At 40.1% G+C, this 17,836-nt stretch overlaps 1 protein-coding gene across 1 annotated transcript in view; it reads left to right on the forward strand.

Annotated features, from left to right (window-relative positions):
- Positions 1-268: 268 nt before the first annotated feature.
- Positions 269-17,836, forward strand: part of Lpgat1 (lysophosphatidylglycerol acyltransferase 1) — a 76,975-nt gene continuing 59,407 nt past the window's right edge. The window contains exons 1-2 of the mRNA XM_042681496.1: positions 269-385; positions 1,328-1,592. Coding sequence (XP_042537430.1) covers positions 269-385; positions 1,328-1,592 — 382 coding nt within the window. The remainder of the gene's footprint in view (positions 386-1,327; positions 1,593-17,836) is intronic.

The raw sequence follows: 17,836 nt of genomic DNA on the forward strand, positions 1-17,836 counted from the left end.
GGCTCGGCGGGGCGCAGGCCCCGGGGGCCCGGGGAGGGGGCGGGGAAGGGGTGTCGCCGGGCCCGGGACGGAGGCGCGGTAGGCCCCGGGGAGGAGGCGGGAGTGCGGGGCAGCCGCCCGCCTTCTCCCCGGGGCCCGCCCTGGTGACAGGTCCGGCCTCTGAGTCCCCGCCGTCCCTCTGTCCGCAGGCAGCCGCGAGGGGAGTAGGTCGCCCGCGCGCGCCCGCTCGCGCCGCGCGCCTCGGGCCGTCTCGGCCGCCGCCGTGTCCATGACCGCGACCCCTTGGCCAGGGACACCCGCCGCCGCTGCCGCCGCCGCCACCGCCGCCCCGCCCCGCGCCCCGAGCCGCGGGCCCCGAGTCCCGCTCGCCCCCGCGCCCGCTGAGGTGAGCCTGGAGCGCGGGCCGCGCCGCGCCCGCCCGCCCGCCACTGCCGCCGCCGCCGCCGCCGCCGCCCCAGTCCTCAGCCTCATCCGCCCAAACCGCTGCGTCTCCCCGCCGCGCACGGCCGGTGCCTCCGCTCCCCGGGCTCGCTCCTCATCCCTCGCTTCCCGGTTCCGGGCGGACCGGGGCCGGCCGGGGCATCTTCTCCTCGCCCCGCGTCCCCCGGGTTCCCTCCCCCTCCTCCCGCTCGGCCGGCTTTTCGCCTCGTTTGCCGGCTTTCTTCCTCCCACCTGGTCCCCTTCTCCACCCTAGGCCTCTTTCTTGTTATAATTTGCGGGGAGTTGGGGGGGGGGAGAAAGCAACAAACATCTGCCCCCCCTCCGCCACCCCCTCGCTGCAAATGAGAGATCTGCGGATGCCAGAGACCTTTTAAACGCCCGACTCAGTGTGCAGGCATGGGGGCGGCGGGGGACCCCGGTTCTCCGGGTCTCTGATCGCGAGGTCCCTGTTTCAGCCTGGCTCCTGTCCCCGGGGTCGTCACTCGGGAGCTAACTGAGCAAGTGGCTCTATTCCTTTTTCCTTCTTTTTTTCTTCCTTAAAGTCCCAAATGGACCACCGCAGTGAGACGCGGTGCGGCGATCGCCATCAATTAGTGAGTGGGAATTGTATTAGCCTTGGCTCAATGTGACGTGCCCCGTGTCCCGGTGAACAGCTCCCTTGACCTTGCGCGGCTCCTCCTCTCGGGCTCTCTGTCCCCCTCTGGAATTTCTCCTTAGAGATCACTGAGGTACTACACCCAGAAAAGCTTAAGACCCTCGCTCCCCCCCAACCCCCCTTCCTCTTTTTATTTTATTTTTGTGCTAGAGGCGACTTTGTGCACCGTTGACTCTTTTAGAGGTGTTTCACCCATGTTCCTTTTCAAATGAATGTTCTTTTCATCTCCAGAAAGACAGGATGGACTCCAGTGTGAGAATGGCTGTGACTTTGGAAGAAGCTCCGTGGCTAGGCTGGATGTGGGTGAAAGCCCTGATGAGATTTGCTTTCATGGTCGTCAACAACCTGGTGGCTATTCCATCCTACATCTGCTATGTGATTATACTGCAGCCCCTTCGAGTGCTGGACAGCAAGCGGTTCTGGCATATAGAAGGAATCATGTATAAATGGCTTTTAGGAATGGTGGCCTCCTGGGGATGGTATGCTGGATATACAGGTAAGAGCGGAAAAAAGTACTTCTGTGGAATGGGTATGAAAAAAAAATGCAATGTTATGTTTTAAGTCAGGAGCCATGATTGGTGCTTTGGGTTGAAGGTGCTTTTATGCTTTTAGTATTGAACAAATAAATAGAAGACAGTGCTCTCCAGTTTCTCAACGAGGAAACATGATGTTCTCAGAAGTGTAATTTCATAATTAAGTATTGATAAGTTCCTCGAATTTTTTATGTGATTGACATTCATTTATTAAAACTGGTCTGTAAAAGCTCTTGGAAGATTAGGAGTGAGATATATAGCACTGGGAGTTTAGAAAGGCAACTGGGCTCTGTGCTTATGCTGAAACAGTGTAATAAGTGCTTTTTTCCATCGAATGTGATATTGTACTGTGTTGACATTTTAAGCCAAACCAAAAAAAAAAAAAAAAAGAGGGGGATCTTTGCTGTTAGGCATGCTTCTTTTGTGTTCTAGCATCTATGTTTTATCCCACTTGACAGTATTAAGTTATAAAAATTATCTGTGTTAAGCTAACTTATTTCTTGAAGTCTTTAAGTAGATTTCTGTTTCAGGTTTTAAATTGCATTTTAGGGAACAGGAGTAGGACTGTTCTGAAGGAGACTTTCATAAAACTAAATGAGAAGTAGCGTTTATTTTTCTTAGGTTCTCTGAGAGCTTCTGTTTCTACCTTGACAATACTATTTTATTATACTTATTTGATATTTGTCTCTAGGAATTAGGATAATGAAGAAAGCTGTGAGGTGTGCAGAGCTTATCAGACCTGGAGGTTTGAACCACAGAAATGTATAACTGATAGATTGCTTAGTGGTCATGCAGCAGAAGTCAAGTCAGCCATAATCTGCAGTTCATAGGTTGGAAAAGTGAGGAGGGTACATGCTTTCAGTGTCAGGCTTCATGCCGTTCTCCATTTTAAATTCTGTCTTCCTCTTTCCTGCCCAAGCTGCATCTGCAGATTTTGTCCATACCCAGGAGAAAAGGACTGACAGCACACAGCTTTTAGGGAGTCTGGCAGACTCTTGCTATGTCAGAATGTTCTCAGATGCTTGAGATGAAGCTTCCCCCTTCTCCCCCCCCCCCCCCCAATAATATTGTGAAATCTGCAAGCACTGAAGTCCTTGGGATAGTGTATACATTACTTCCTTATCATTGGTCTTCTTGAGATTCTAATACTCTTGGAAATAGTAGATTTCTAAACCTTTTTAGGACCTCATGGTACCAGTAACAGTGATAGAGGAATAAAGGAAAGTTCTAGTCTGTGCTATGCTGCTGAATTCTTATCTGACAGTGCTGTCTTAGAGTAGCTTTGCTTAATATGGTTTGCCTAATATGCTATGCAATATCTGATGGCTCTCTTTACACAGCGTACTTAAACTTGCTTGTTTGATTTGAACTTATAGTCTTCTTAGAAACTGATTCTAATTGTTTATTCTATTTAAATGTGATGCAGTTGCTGAAGTGTTTGTGTTTATGTGTGATATGTTTATGTATGAGTGCCAGTGTTTATGTGTGTTATATATATTTATGTATGAGTGATAGGAAGATGAAAAAATTAGTCATTGACCTTGAGGTTGTGGAGAATACAGTACTGCTGACTGAAGTTAGTTACCCTTTGGCTATAGCACAGCTGCAATGTATTTTTAAGTGTATTTCCATGAGGTATCTCTTCCTTGCTGACTACAGAACTGCAACTTTCTCCCTCTTCCCCACTTGCTTGGAAAGTGCTCTTGGCATGATCTGTATATCTTAGTCTCTCTGAAGCTTCTACTCTTCTTCAGGCTACTGTGTTTTGACAATTTGATCTGTTTCTCATTCAAATGTAGAATACTTTAGTGTGTATATTATAAGTGGTTTTCCCATAAGCAGAATAGTTGATGCTAGAGAGTCTGGTCATAGTCTAATCAAAATAGTCAACAGATCAAAAACTGGATGGATGAAATTTGTTGAAAGTCACAACCAGGTGTAAAGATGCCAACCTACCCAAGAATTGATAAGGGAGTGTACCCGTAAGAAGTATCTTAGGGGTTACAATCAGCCTTCCTTTGCTCTATGTATTTAACTTCTTGGTATGCAGAAGATGGTGCATTTGGTTTTTGTTGTTGTTGTTATTGTTTTTCTTCTCCAACCCCAATTTTCACAGATGGAAGACTGAACGTTCCAAAAGAACTCTGCACAGCAGAATTAGTGTATCCATGTTTTAGAATAAAAATTGCCAAAATACTGTTCAGGAACCACTCATGAGAAGCCTTAAAATAGCAATTAGGAAACTGAAAATTGAACATTAGTTTAGGATATCAAGTTTTTAGCTTGTGACATTTCAAAATGTGTAAGACAAGCCAATTATTCAGCTGTTCTGCTGTAGACTTAGACTGATTATCTAACCTACATCGACAACCACTAATAATATAATTATTTAAACTTAAATGAATTAAAATATAACATTGAAATTCAGTTACACCAACCACATTTCAAATGCTTAGTACTTGGAGGCTTTCTGCTGGCCACTTAGTGGACAGTGCAGATACAGAACGATTATATCATCACTTGTATCATTCCACTTGACAGAGCTAATAAGCAATAATTGGAACTTTTTTCATTAGGAACTTATTTTTTATCTTAAAAAAGCACACCTGTCTCTATTCTAAACAGAGTTCTGGACTAGAGGTGCAACTTAGTGGCAGAGCATTTGTCTGGTGTGCCCTAGGTTTGATCCTCGCATCGCAAACAAATGAACATAACTCATTTAGGTATACAGGAAGATTTATTAAAGTCATGCAAAATTGCTTCTGAATTTGAGACAAACATTACAAAAACGTTACAGAAATGCTTTTTAGATGAGGAATGGGAGGTCAGTATACCCAAGAAGTTAAATGAACTGTCTTGTACTTAGTTTGCATTCTCAGAGATTGAAACTCAAAGATGAAAAAGGGATTTTTCTGGTCTTTCTGCCTTTACTTAACTAATGATCAACTTCTGCATGCTTTATTTGGATTTAGGGTTAACCAGTACATCCCTCCCACCAGTTTAAGTGAAGATTGGGAAATTTCAGAGAGATTTTGCACAAAATATACTTATTTAAAATTGTTTTTTTAATTTTTCATTTATTTTAATAAAGTCATTGTCCTTCAAACACATTTGATTAAAGTCTCTGTACATAAAACAGCTTAAAGATTATCATTGTAAGTAGAAGCTCCAGAATGTCTGTATTGAATTGAGTCTTTTGGGCCAGAGTCCGGCTGGCAGGGAATTGGGGTGCCTGGGGAATTGCTGTCAAGCTGGTTTTGCTTAGCAAATGCTCTTTCCCTTAGATTGGGTATTTACTGGGGGTGGCTTTAGGGAAAGCTGATGCAGATTAGGCTTAGTTTCCTCCCACTCCTCAGCTGTGATGGCTGCATGTTTGTCTTTGTGGGTTATTTGATTTTGTGGATTATTTTAGTAGTACTCTACTTTTTTTTTTCCTGTTGGCATAAAAATTTGTTGTATACAAAACAATTAATGTTTAGGAATTATACCTTGAAATTCTAGAGAAAGTTTGGAAATAACATCTCTTAGAGAAGTCTTCTCTACCTTTGAGCCATAAAACCAGTTAAGTATGTCAAGATGGATATGTAGATATATAAATGTATATTTTTAAGGGGAAATTGAACAGAATTAAAAGGCGGATGTCGGTGGCTCACACTTGTAATCCTAGCTACTCAGGAGGCTGAGATCTGAAGATAGCAGTTCAAAACCAGCCCAATAAACCACTCAGAAAACCAGAAGTGGCACTGTGGCTCAAGTGGTAAAGAGCCAGTTTTGACCTGAAGAAGTGAGGGACAGTGCCCCTGGCCCTGACAATAATAATAATAATAATAAATAATAATAAATAAATAAAAATCAGAAATTTCTATATCTGAACTAAATGGTGTTTCAGGATGTATTTTTTTATTATGAGTATAGTCAACATTTGAAAGGTATTGATGTAGTGGAGCTAATGTGACTCTGAGCGTCAGTGGTATTGATCTAGCTTTCAGTATAACATCTTTGCTCACTAGTCAGGGTGAGAGACCTACCTGTTTCATGACCACTGGATTTTTTAGAGCATAATTTGTTGCCTGATGCTTGCCTGAGGCTCAGAGTGTTTGATAAGTGTCCCTTTTGTTGTTGTTGTTATTGTTGTCATAATTTTTTTGTTTATTTTGTTTTATTTTTGCAATATTAGGAATTGAATCCAAAGTTACAGACATGCGAGGCAGGGACTACTGAACTAGATCCCCAGCCCAGGTGTCTTTTTGTTGTTGTTGTTGTTTGGATTTCTTCTATCCATTCCTGGATGCCTGACCAGCCAACAGACTGCTGATACCTGGATCAAGTGTCTTTTTATTTTAATTTCTGGGGCAGAATCTTGCTATGTAGTCCAGGATGGCATTATACTTGCAATATCAGTGCCATTAAGCCTAGCTCCCAACATGTCTTTCTTGAATAATCCCTTTCTTTCTTTCCTGATCCTGAGAATCCTTGGCTGTCCGCTTTCCTAAAAGGTGTAATATCAAGGTGGTTGCAGTCCATAAAATATAAACCTAATCCAGATAATATAAAATGGGTATTTATTAATGTTACACAGCTTTTATTGAGCTTTGCTTATGTGTAAGAATAGGTGTCCTGGAAATGCTGACATAAATAACAAGACATTATTGCCAACTTTAAGGAACTCAGTAGTATTGGTGGAGAGACAGTATATAGTACACTGAATTGTACTGTCATAGAGATGTACTGTAGGGTGAAAAAGAAGGGGCACCATCACTGGATCACTACTGATGAAGCTTTTGGTCTACCACTGCAGTAGATGGTAGGAAGGGAATAGGAAACAAAGGAGAGACTTCAAATTCCTGGGTTCCTCACCCCCATTAGGTTAGTATTTCATGGTAGGCATCTTGTCTAATTCTGTCATGAGTAATTAGAGTAGATTTTGTTGGTGGTGGTGGTGGTAGTGGAGTTTGAACTCAGGGCCTGGGCACTATCCCTGAGCTCTTTGTGCTCAACACTAGTGCTCTACCACTTTGAGCCACAGCTCCACTTCTGGTTTTCTGGTAATTAATTGGAGAGAAGAATCATGTTGCCGGGCTGGCTTTGAACCATGATCTTCAGATCTAGCTGGGTACCATTATCATCCCCCCTTCTTTTGTTATTGATGTTGAAAATGAAACAGGTTTTACAGTTACTTTCCCTTAAGCATTGACTGAATTAATGTTGCCACAAGTTTATTTTTGTATTTAAAGAGCCAGTATTGATCTTTAGATAATATTCCTAGACTGTTTCTTAATTTTTTACAATCCTATATGCTCTTTTGCTTTAGAGGTATAAAATTTCTTTCTGAAGCTAAAAGGCTGACATCTAAAAGCAACATCACATATGTGGACTTCTTCAAGAGGCTATAAAAATAATACTTCAATGGAAATATTTGTGGTATACTGGAAATTTCATCAAATTCTCCTTTGTGTGTTTTATCAGGTGGTTAACTATGTAGTCTTATGTTTTGCTATTTAGGAAGCTTCGTATGTCTTACTGGTTATTTTATGTAATATTCGTAATTCTCTATTGTTAGTAACTCTTCATTGATCAAAGATTAACTTACTTGTTTTCTTTTGTGCCAGTACAGAGGCTTGGCAGAGGCTTAGACTCAGGGCCTGGGTTCTGTTTCTTATCTTTTTTGCTCAAGGCTAGTGCTCTAACACTTTATAGTCCTAGCTCTGCTTCCAGTCTCTTGCTGGTTTATTGGAGGTAAGAGTCTCATGGACTTTTCTGCTTAACCTGGCTTCAAACTGTGATTCTCAGATCTCAGCCTCCTGAGTTGCTAGTATTACAGTGATGAGCCACCAGCACCTACCTAGGTTTATTTTTAATCCTTCTTTCTTTACCTTCCTCATTTGACTTCTGAGCTTTAAGGCTATCTACCTGCCATTACATAAGGTAATCAATGAATTGTTAAAAATATAACTTTGCTTTCTTCCTTTTACCAATTTGTGTTATTTGTACTTGTACAGTATTTTGGGGGTCTTGTAATTTTGTTCTATTCTGTTACCCTTATCTTCACTTTTTGTCTTGCTTTTTCAGTTAAATAACTGTAATGCTTACTCATGTATTTTGGGTGGGGATTTTTCCAGTTTCCTTTGGTTGGTGAACTTCATCTTCTAGTATAGATTGAGTTTCCCTAATTTGAAATATTCCAAAATCCACAGAGCCAGTAGCTGTAATCCTAGCTACTCAGGAGGCTGAGATCTGAGGATCAAGGGTATGAAAACAGCCCAGGCATGAAAGTTTTGAGACATATCCCCAGTTACCTACCCAAAAACTGGAAATGAAGCTATGGCTGAAATGGTAAAGCACTAGCCTTTAGGACAGTGCCTAGACCCTGAATTTAAGCTCCAGGACCGGCATACACATACCCCTCCAAAAAACCCAAAACTTTTTGAGCATAAACATAATGTTGCAAGTAGAAAATTTCATACCTGACTTCATGTGATGAGTCATAGCCAAAAGTTATCCTTACACTTTGTGCCTGAGGTATATATGAAATATAAATAACTCAGGTTTAGACTTGGGTCCCAGCCCAAAAGAAATCTCATTGTGCATATATGCAAATATTCCCAAATCAAAAAAAAAAATCTGCAATCTGAACATCTCTGGTCCTAAGCATTTTGGATGGGGGATGCGCAAACTCTAGTTTCTGAATGAAGGCTTATGGAAACAGAATGGAGATAACTTTTTTTTGTTGGTGGTGGTCATGGGGCTTGAACTCAGGGCCTGGGTGCTGTCCCTGGGCTCTTCTTGCTCAAGGCTAGTGTTGTATCACTTTGAGCCACAGCTCCAGTTTTCTGCTGGTTAATTGGCGAGAAGAATCTCATGGACTTTCCTGATGGCTTTGAACCATGATCCTCAGCTCTCAGTCTCCTGAGTAGCTAGGATTATATCTGGCTTGGAGATAATTTTTACAACATTTTCAGAACTTCTTTCTTATTGATTTATATTTGAAGGGCTAAACAGCTTATAAAATGTTTGGTTCATCCTTTCCTAAGTATTTTACAGTATTACACAATTACACACAGTATTACACTAAATGTTTTTGTGGCGATATGGAAAGCCAGCCTGAGTATTTCCCCACTATTAGTCACTTGATCTTTTTTTTTTTTTTATTGTGAAAATACTGTACAGAGGGGTTACAATTACATGGGCAAAATAATGAGTACATTTCTTATCAAACATTGTAGCCTCCTCCTTTGTTTCCCCTTCCCATCCTTCTACCCCCCCCATCCCCCCCAAAGTCACTTGATCTTTATAGCCTATGTACCCAAAGGATTCTCTGTCTCTGATATCTAGTGATTTTACTGGGATATGTTGGTGTTGGCTTTTTAAGCTCAAATTTTCATGATGTATTGTGTTCTTTTAAAGTATAGATTTAAGTTTGGTTTTATTTCAGGGTAATTTTGTTCATCTTAGATATTTACTTATTCATCTTATATGAACATCATTTAATGTCTCATTGTTTTGCTTTTCTTTTTTGGAGACTAATAGTGTGTATATCAAATCTTCCTTTGTATGTTTTTCCATTTCAGTTGTTTTCTTTCTCTTTAATTCTTTTAATTACTTTTTCATTTGTTTCTTTATGTTCTTACTGTGTTTTGTGAAATGTCTCCTTTTTGTTCTTCTTTCAGTTTTTTTTTTTTTGTTTCTGTGTTTTGTTTGTTCTTCTAGATGCTTGTTTAATTCTGGCAGTGTTTGCTTCCCTTGTTCCCCTTACCTAGATGTTTTTCCTTGAGTTCATGTATTTCTGCTTTATGGTCTTGCTTATAGGGATGGTGTGGCTTCATTATTTTACATTTGTGCACAAATATTCAATTATTGTTGGACACCGCCATGTAAGTAATCTCACTACTCAGGAAGCTGAGGAAGGAGGATTTCTAGTTTGAGGCTGGCCTATGCTACATAATGAGTTTCAAGACTAGCCTCAGCTACATAGAGAAATTCTGTCTCCAAAAAACCCCCAGACAATGTTTTGATAATTTTATCACCTCCAGTATAATTATTTTGGTGAGTATTCTTTGGCAGTATATTTTGCTGCTCATTTCTATTATTTTTTCTTTATTTTAATTTTTTTCCTTCTCTTCCTCTTTCCCTCTCTCCCTGCATTCTTTCTCATTACCTTCTTCCTTTCTTCATCCCTTTCTTTTTTAGAGTTTTGCTACATAGCTCACGTTGGCCTCAAATTTTCCTGTTCTCCTTCCTCACCTTCCCAAGCACTGGAATTATAAGCACGCACCCTGTACTTGTACTTAGGTTTTAACGTTTTTCTTATAGTATCTCTTCATCAATGCCCTGACACCTACCTTTTTATTCCTTGTAACTTAATGAACTTGATTTTCCTAAGAAGTTATTTTAAGAGGTTTAGTTGGAGTCAGAGTAGATTTCCAGATTCTCTTTTCAAAGATGGTCTTTTCCACATATAGTGCCTGAATGTATTTTTATTGTCACAGTCTTACTCTTCTTTTTCTTTTTCTTTTTTTTTTGGGGGGGGGGGAGGGTCCAGTTGTGGGGCCTGAACTCTGGGCCTAGGCGCTGTCCCTCAGCTCTTTAGCTCAAGGCCAGTGCTCTACCACTTGAGCCACAGTGCCACTTCCGGCTTTTTTTTCTTTTTTTGCTTATGTGGTGCTGAGGAATCGAACCCAGGGCCTCAGGCATGCAAGGCAAGCACTCTACCACTGAGCCACCTTCCCAGCCCGTCTTACTCTTCTTCAAGTGAGACTGAGTCGCCTTTTGCAGCCAATTCTGGACCTCCCACTACTTCTTTTGCAGATGTGACTGGAGAAACACACCTCAGCATGCTAGCTAAACCCCTTTCCTTAAGGAAGTTCATTGCAACTCTTGCTTTCTGAGATCTGCTGCTGCTGAGCCCTTGTCAGCTCAGCACATACCACTGGTGTGTCACCATCTCTGTACTCCATTTCAGTATGGATTCTGCCACCCTTATTGGATCCCAGCCCTGTTCTCAGGTACTTTGGAGGTTTATTTATCTGAGGTCTCCCTTGGTTTGCTGAAGAAAGGAAGAGTTTTATGTTTTCTATTTCCTTGTTGCTTTCCAGGGACAGTCTATATCGCTATCAGAAAGTACAGCATAGGTTCTTACTCTTCTGTCCTACTTGTTCAAATATTTCTTGTATCATTCTACTGTACTATTAACTAATATAAAATGAAGACCAATTTTACCATTTAGTTAATTTTCTCTGAGGTTGCTCACAAGAAGAAGCAAGAAGTAGCCTCCAGATATGTTGTATATGTGTATGTATGCTTTCCCTGCCAGTGGTTCCTAAATTGTTATCTTGGACTATTTACTGACTGCATGTGGTTAGACACTTACGCTGGTGCCATTTGGCTTCAGTAAGAAAATGCTATCAAAATTAATGAAAGAAATGAGTTACCTTTGACACTTCAGTAAGGAATATGAATAAAACATGACACTAATGCCATTCCCTAGAATCCGATCTGTAAATCACCTTGGAAATGTTAAAGATCACAATGTCCTTCACATTTTGAAAATACAAATTAGTTTCTTGTTTTTACCCAATCCTTATGCTGTACCTGAGCTTTGATGCTCAAGGCTAGCACTCTCCCACTAGAGCTATAGCTCCATTTCTGGCTTTTTGGTAGATAATTGGAGGTGAGAGTCTCATGGAATTTCCTGCCTAGGCTGGCTTCAAACCATAATCCTCAGATCTCAGCCTCCCAAGGACCTAGGATTTTAGGCATGAGGGCCTGGTATCTGGCTTAGCCTTTGTCTTTAGAGTTGCTTTTCAGAGTTTATAAACTAATGGCCAGATTCAGCAGTTGAAACGTTTATTCGGCCTTAGAACTATTAATTTTTTTTTTTTTTTTTTTTTTTGGTGCTGGTCTTGGGACTTGCACCAACCCTTTTAGGTGGTGTCCTTGAGCTTTTTTGCTCAAAGCTAGCATTCTGCCTCTTGAACCACAGCTCCATTTTTGGTAGTTAATTGGAAATAAGATCATCAGGCTGCTGATGACTTCTAATCATTATCCTCAGATCTTAGCCTCCTGAGTAGCTAGGATTACAGGTACTTGGCTAGTTAAACTTTTCAAAAAATTGCTGCCAGCATTTCAATATTAGGGATAAGTTTATTGTTTCCAGTTACTCTTAAGAAATTAGTGATTGTGACATGCTTAACCCTGACTCCTGGTAGGAGCAGTCTGCTAGACCATGTGTATGGCCTGTACTCTCCAGTTCACCCCAAACGCTGCTTTTTCTCTTTTAACTTTGAAGCTACTTTTGTCATTTGCCTTACCTCAACTCTTCGGGTCCTAGAGAATTGGGTGATGTTTATTTGTTAAAAAAAATTTAAACGGGGCTAGGAAGTTGGCTCAGTGGTAGAGTGCTTGCCTTGCATGCATGAGGCCCTGGGTTCGATTCCTCAGCACCACATAAGCAGAAAAAGCCGCAAGTGGCTCTGTGGCTCAAGTGGTAGAGCACTAGCCTTGAGCTGAAAAGCTGAGACAGCACCCAGACCCAGAGTTCAGGCCCCAAGACCGACAAACAAACAAACAAACAAATTTAAACTATAATTACTATTCTGCCTGTGATAGGCATATGTTAGTTGTTTAGTATTATATAAATATACAAAGTATATAGCTGTAGCTGTCCTTGAGACTTGTGAACCTATCATTTCAACCTGAAAGTTGATTAGTATTGTCCATTACTCATTTTATGAAGTAGGTGCATTCATTAGGAATTGAAAATCAAGAGTGATTATGATTAGAAAGAGCTGTAGTCACAAACTTTTCAAGTTTCATGTACCATATCACTAACCTGGTGAAACATTTCCTGTTTATGCACACATTATTTAGTGGAATGTCTAACCCCTTCTTAAGAATACAGTTGTGCTGGGCACTGGTGGCTCATACCTGTAATCCTAGCTACTCAGGAGGCTGAGATGTAATGGTTGTGGTTCAAAGCCAGCCTGCGCAGGAAAGTCATAGAGCGCTTGCTTTGACCTGAAGAGCTCAGGCCCAGAGTTCAAGCCCCACAACTGACAAAAGAAAAAAAGAAAAAAGAATACAGTTGTGTAAAATCTAGATCATTAGAAATTGCATTACCGTTTCATATTTTAAAATAAGAAAAATGAAGCAGGTCTGTTTGATTTCTGTTTATTTTAAATTATTGGTAACTAAAAGTACAAGAGCCGGGTACTGGTGGCTCACACCTGTAATCCTAGCTACTCAAGAGGCTGAGATTTGAGGGTCATGGTTCAAAGCCAATCTGGACAGGAAAGACTATGAGACTCTTATCCCTAATAAACCATTAGAAAACCAGATGTAGTACTGTGGTTCAGTATAGAGCACTGGCCTTGAGCTGAAGAGCTCAGGGACTGCGCCCAGGCCCAGAGTTCAAGCCCCAAGACCGACCAAAAAGAAGAAAAAATTACAATGTTAGACTTTTCTCCTATTATAGTTTAGTAATAGTTTTGCTCAAATCTTGATTTCAAAACACTTTGCCAAACTTGTAAACATTTGTTAAACATTAAGAAATCATATGAATTTACTGGGTATGGTAATGGTTCAAGCCTGTAATCCTAGCCTGGAGTCAGAGATTGGGGATAGCAGTTTTAAGCTAGCCTGAACAAAAAAGTTAGAGACTCCATCTCGGTCACCACAATGATTGGGCTCAGTGGCACACGCTTATCATCTCCAGCAACATGCGGAAGGACAAGTTAGGAGGTCCATAGGCAAGACCCAATCTTGAGAGTACTAAGGTAAATAGGGACTAGAGGCACGGTTCAAGTAGTAGAGCACCTGCCTTGCAAGTGTAAGGCTCTGAATTCAATCCTCAGCACTGAAAAAAAGAAAGAAAAAGAAATAATGTATATTATATATGTATATATCAAGTAGAAGTTTACATTGCTATAATTAGAAAATTGCATTGTTTGATCATTTAAGGGAAAATGCTTACAATCAAATTACATCAAAATGTTTCTGAGTCACCCAAAGACAAAGTCAATATAACTTTAGTGTTGAACATATAATAAAAGTATAATATTTGCCGTTTTGAAGTGTGCAGTTGGGTGTTTTTAGTATATCCACACGGTTATACATCCCTCACCACCACCTAATTCTAGAACATTTCATAATCCACAGAAGAAATTTCAAACTCATTAGTTCTTGCTCCCCATCCCTCCTCCCTGCCCCTGTTAACCACTAGTCTGTGTTCTGTCTCTGTGGATTTGCTTATTCTGGACACTTCATATAAATGGAATCTGGTAATATGTGATCTCTTTGGTTTGGCCTCTTTCAATTAACCTAAAGTTGTCAATGTTCATATTATAACATACATCAGTACTTTATACCTTTGTGTGTCTGAGTAATATCCCACTTTGTAGAGAGACCATATTTTGTTTATATATAGTCCAGCAGTTGAACAACTAAAGTTGTTTTCACTTTTGAATAATTATGAATAATGCTGTTTGGTTTTTTGTTTGTTTGTTTTTGGTGCCAGTCCTGCAACTTAAACTCAGTGCTGGGTGCTGTCCCTGAGCTTTTTTGCTCAAGGCTTGTGCTCTACCACTTAAGCCACAGCTCCATTTCTAGCTTTTTGGTAGTTAATTGGAGATAAGAGTCTCTCTCATGGGCTGTCCTGCCCTGGCTGGCTTCAAACTGTGATCCTCAGATCTCAAGCTTCCTGAGTAGCTAGGATTATAGGTGTGAGCCATCTGTGCCTAGCTGTTATGAACATTTATATGCAAGTTTTGTATAGATATATTGCTTCAGATCTTTTGGACTTAAGAGTCAAGTTTCTAGGTCATATGGTAATTTTAGGTTTAACTTTGAGGAACTGCCAAACTGTTCTTGGAAATGGCTTTACTATTGTACATTCCCACCAACATCTTCCCTAATACTTGTTATTTTCTGTCTTATTGTTTGTTTTATTTTAGCCACTCAAGGAGATGTAAAGTGTTACCTCATTCTGGCTTAGATTTGTATTTCTTTAATGATCTTTTTATATAGTATTGGCCATTTGTATTATCTTTGGAGAAAGGTCTCCTCACTTTTTTGCCTATTTTTAAACTGGATTGTTGGAATTTTCATTATGTTGTATTCTATGGTTTATATGTTGTTTCTTCCTCCGAAGTGTCCTGTGTTGAAGCTTGGCCCCCAGGTGGCATTACTAGGAGGTTATTTGGACCTTTAAGAGGGGAGGCCTAGTGCAAAGCCCTTAGATCAATCTGGGATGTACTGAAAGAGATGAACATATTTCTTGTGGGACTGTGGTAAGTCTCTTACGGGAATTATTATGAAAGTCAGAACTTTTAATTTTAATTTGGTAAAGTGATTGCTCACTCCTGCCATTGCAATCTGCCATGGGGTGACATAGCTGGGGAGGGATGCTAGCTTGAGCCCTTTCTGTGGCATTTGAACTTTGACCCTCTAAAACTATGAGCTAAATAAACTTCTCTTTTCTTATGAAATTAGCCTGTCTCAGGTATTTTGTTGTTTTAATGTAAAACTGACTAATAAAAGTTATGAGTTCTTTCTAAAATTATAGACACTAGATTCTATTACTATTATTATTTGTTAGCCCTGGGCTTGAGCTGAGGGCCTGGTTGTTGTCCCTGAGCTTTTGTGCTCAAGGTTAATGTTCTACTACTTGTGCCACAGTTCTACTTCTGGCTTTTTTTGGAGGTTAATTAGAAATTAGGAGTATCATAGACTTTCCTGCCCAGGCTGGTTTTGAACCTTCAAATCTTAACCTCCTGAGTAGCTAAGGTTACAGGTGTGAGCCACCAGCACCTGGCTTATGGACACTAGATTCTTCGTGTTTTTTCATGAGTCTTGTGTTTTTAGTGTCATAAACTTCATTCAAGATCATGAAGAGCTATACCTATATTTTCTCTTTTATCTTTTTTATGTAGTTGTGTAGTCCATTTTGAGTTAATTTTTCTGGTGAAGTGATGCAGGGGTCCATACCTCATTCTTTGCCATATGGCTATCTCTCCTGTCCTAGTGTCATTTGTCAAAAAAACTTTTTTCCATACTAGATGATCATGGTATCCTTGTTAAGAATTAGTTGCCTATTGAGATAGACAATTATTTTTTGACTCTTAATTCTCTTCCATTGATCCTTATGCCTCTCCTTATGTCAGAACTATACTGTCTTGATGACTGCAATTTAGTAGTAAGGTTTGTTTTTGTCTGTCATGGGGCTTGAGCTCAAGGCCTGGGTGCTGTCCTTGAGCTCTTTTGCTCAAGGTTAGTACTCTACCACTTTGAGCCACAGCTCCACTTCTGATTTTCTGGTGGTTAATTGGAGATAAGAGTTTCATGGACTTTCTTGTGTGGGCTGGCTTTGAACCATGATTCTCAGATCTCAGCCTACTGAGTAGTAAATTTTAAATTTTATATATATATATATATATATTTCATTGTATTTTAATTCTGAAGAATTCTCAGTCTGTGTGATAGACAATTTGCTCCAGGAAAGTTAGAATGAACTTGTGACTTTAAATGAGCATTATTATTCCACAATACTGTGAAATTCGGGAAATTATGTAATCACTTAATCACAATTTAAAAAAAAAAAAAGAACCTTGGGGAAGGTAGGGAGGGAAAGGATGGTAGGGGGAAAACAATGGAGGGGGGTAACAATGCTCAATAGGAAGTGAACTCATTACCTTACTCATGTAACTGTAACCCTCTGTATAGTATCTTTATAATAAAAAATAAAAAAATATTAAAAAAAAAAAAAAGAATTCTCAGTCTGCTGGGCGCCAGTGGCTCCTACTTGTAATCTTAATCTATTCAGGAGCCTGAGATCTGAGGATGACAGTTCAAAGCCAGAAGGTAGAGAAGTCCCTTGAGACTCTTATCTCCAATTATCTACCAGAAAACCAGAAGTGGATCTGTTGCTCTAAGTGGTATAACACTAGCCTTGAGCAAAAAAACCCCACAAGGACAGCACCAAGGCCCTGGGTTCAAGCCCCAGGACCCACAAAAAAAAATATGAATCCTACAATAAATCCCCTACATTATATAATTAATATGCATTAATAAAAATGAAAAAAATTGCTGGACACTGGTGACTCATGCCTGTAATCATTGCTAGTCAGGAGGCTAAGATCTAAGGATCACAGTTCAAAGCCAACCTAAACAGGAAAATCTGTGAGACTCTTATTTTATGGATACCAATTAGCCACCAAAAGTGGGAAGTGGAACAGTGACTCAAAGTGGTAGAGCTTTAAGCACAAAAGCTCAGGGACAGTGCTCAGGCCCTGGTTCAAGCCTTAGAACCAGCATCAGGAAAAAAAGAAAGAAAAATTCATTATCATTTTTTGTTATCTATTATGACAATAGTAAGGCTAGTTCACTACTCAGAAATCCTAATTTAAAACCATTTTGGACTTAAGGTCTTGAATTAATACATATAATTTGGTTATTTTTTTTGGTTTGGTTGTGGGGCTTGAACTCTGGGCTTGGGCACTGTCCCTGCACTCTACAGCTCAAGGCGAGCACTCTACCACTTGAGCCACAGCACCACTTCCGGTTTTCTAGTGGTTTATTGGAGATAAGAGTCTCACAGACTTTCCTGCCCAGGCTGGCTTTGAACTGCGATCCTCAGATCTCAGCCTCCTGAGTAGCTAGGATTATAGGCGTAAGCTACCAGGGCCCGGCTAGATCTCTTCCTATTTTATACTGAGAAAACATTTTACAAGTAATTGTTTTATAAATATTACTCTTAAAAAATAAAACATCAGTTATGGAAGTATGGAGTTGTGATTGATTAATTAAATGTTTATTGACTGTTTACTTCCAGTTAGTAAAGTTTTTTTGTTGTTATTTTGGTGATACTATGATTTGAATTTGGATCTTGAGCTCACTAGACCAACTCTCTACCATGTGAGCCACACCCTGCAAAGTTATTGATTTATAAAATAATGGGCTAGAGACTGTGATTTAGAATAGCATGGTGTTTAGCATTCTAAAAATGATAACTTTGAGGAGTTTCATAAAAAGGAAAATTGTCAGGACTTGCTGAAGGATTGAACGTGGAGGGTACCATGCTAGGTATGGGAGCCAGGAATTTATTATTAATATTTTACCATCCACTACTTAGATATTAATAACTTTTGTGGGCTATATAAAGTTATCAACACAGGCAGATGACCATGAAGAGCCGATGAAAAGAATATATATTTAC

The sequence above is a fragment of the Dipodomys spectabilis genome, unplaced genomic scaffold, assembly GCF_019054845.1.
Source record: "Dipodomys spectabilis isolate Male_0828 unplaced genomic scaffold, ASM1905484v1 ptg000069l, whole genome shotgun sequence".
Taxonomy (NCBI): Eukaryota; Metazoa; Chordata; class Mammalia; order Rodentia; family Heteromyidae; genus Dipodomys; species Dipodomys spectabilis.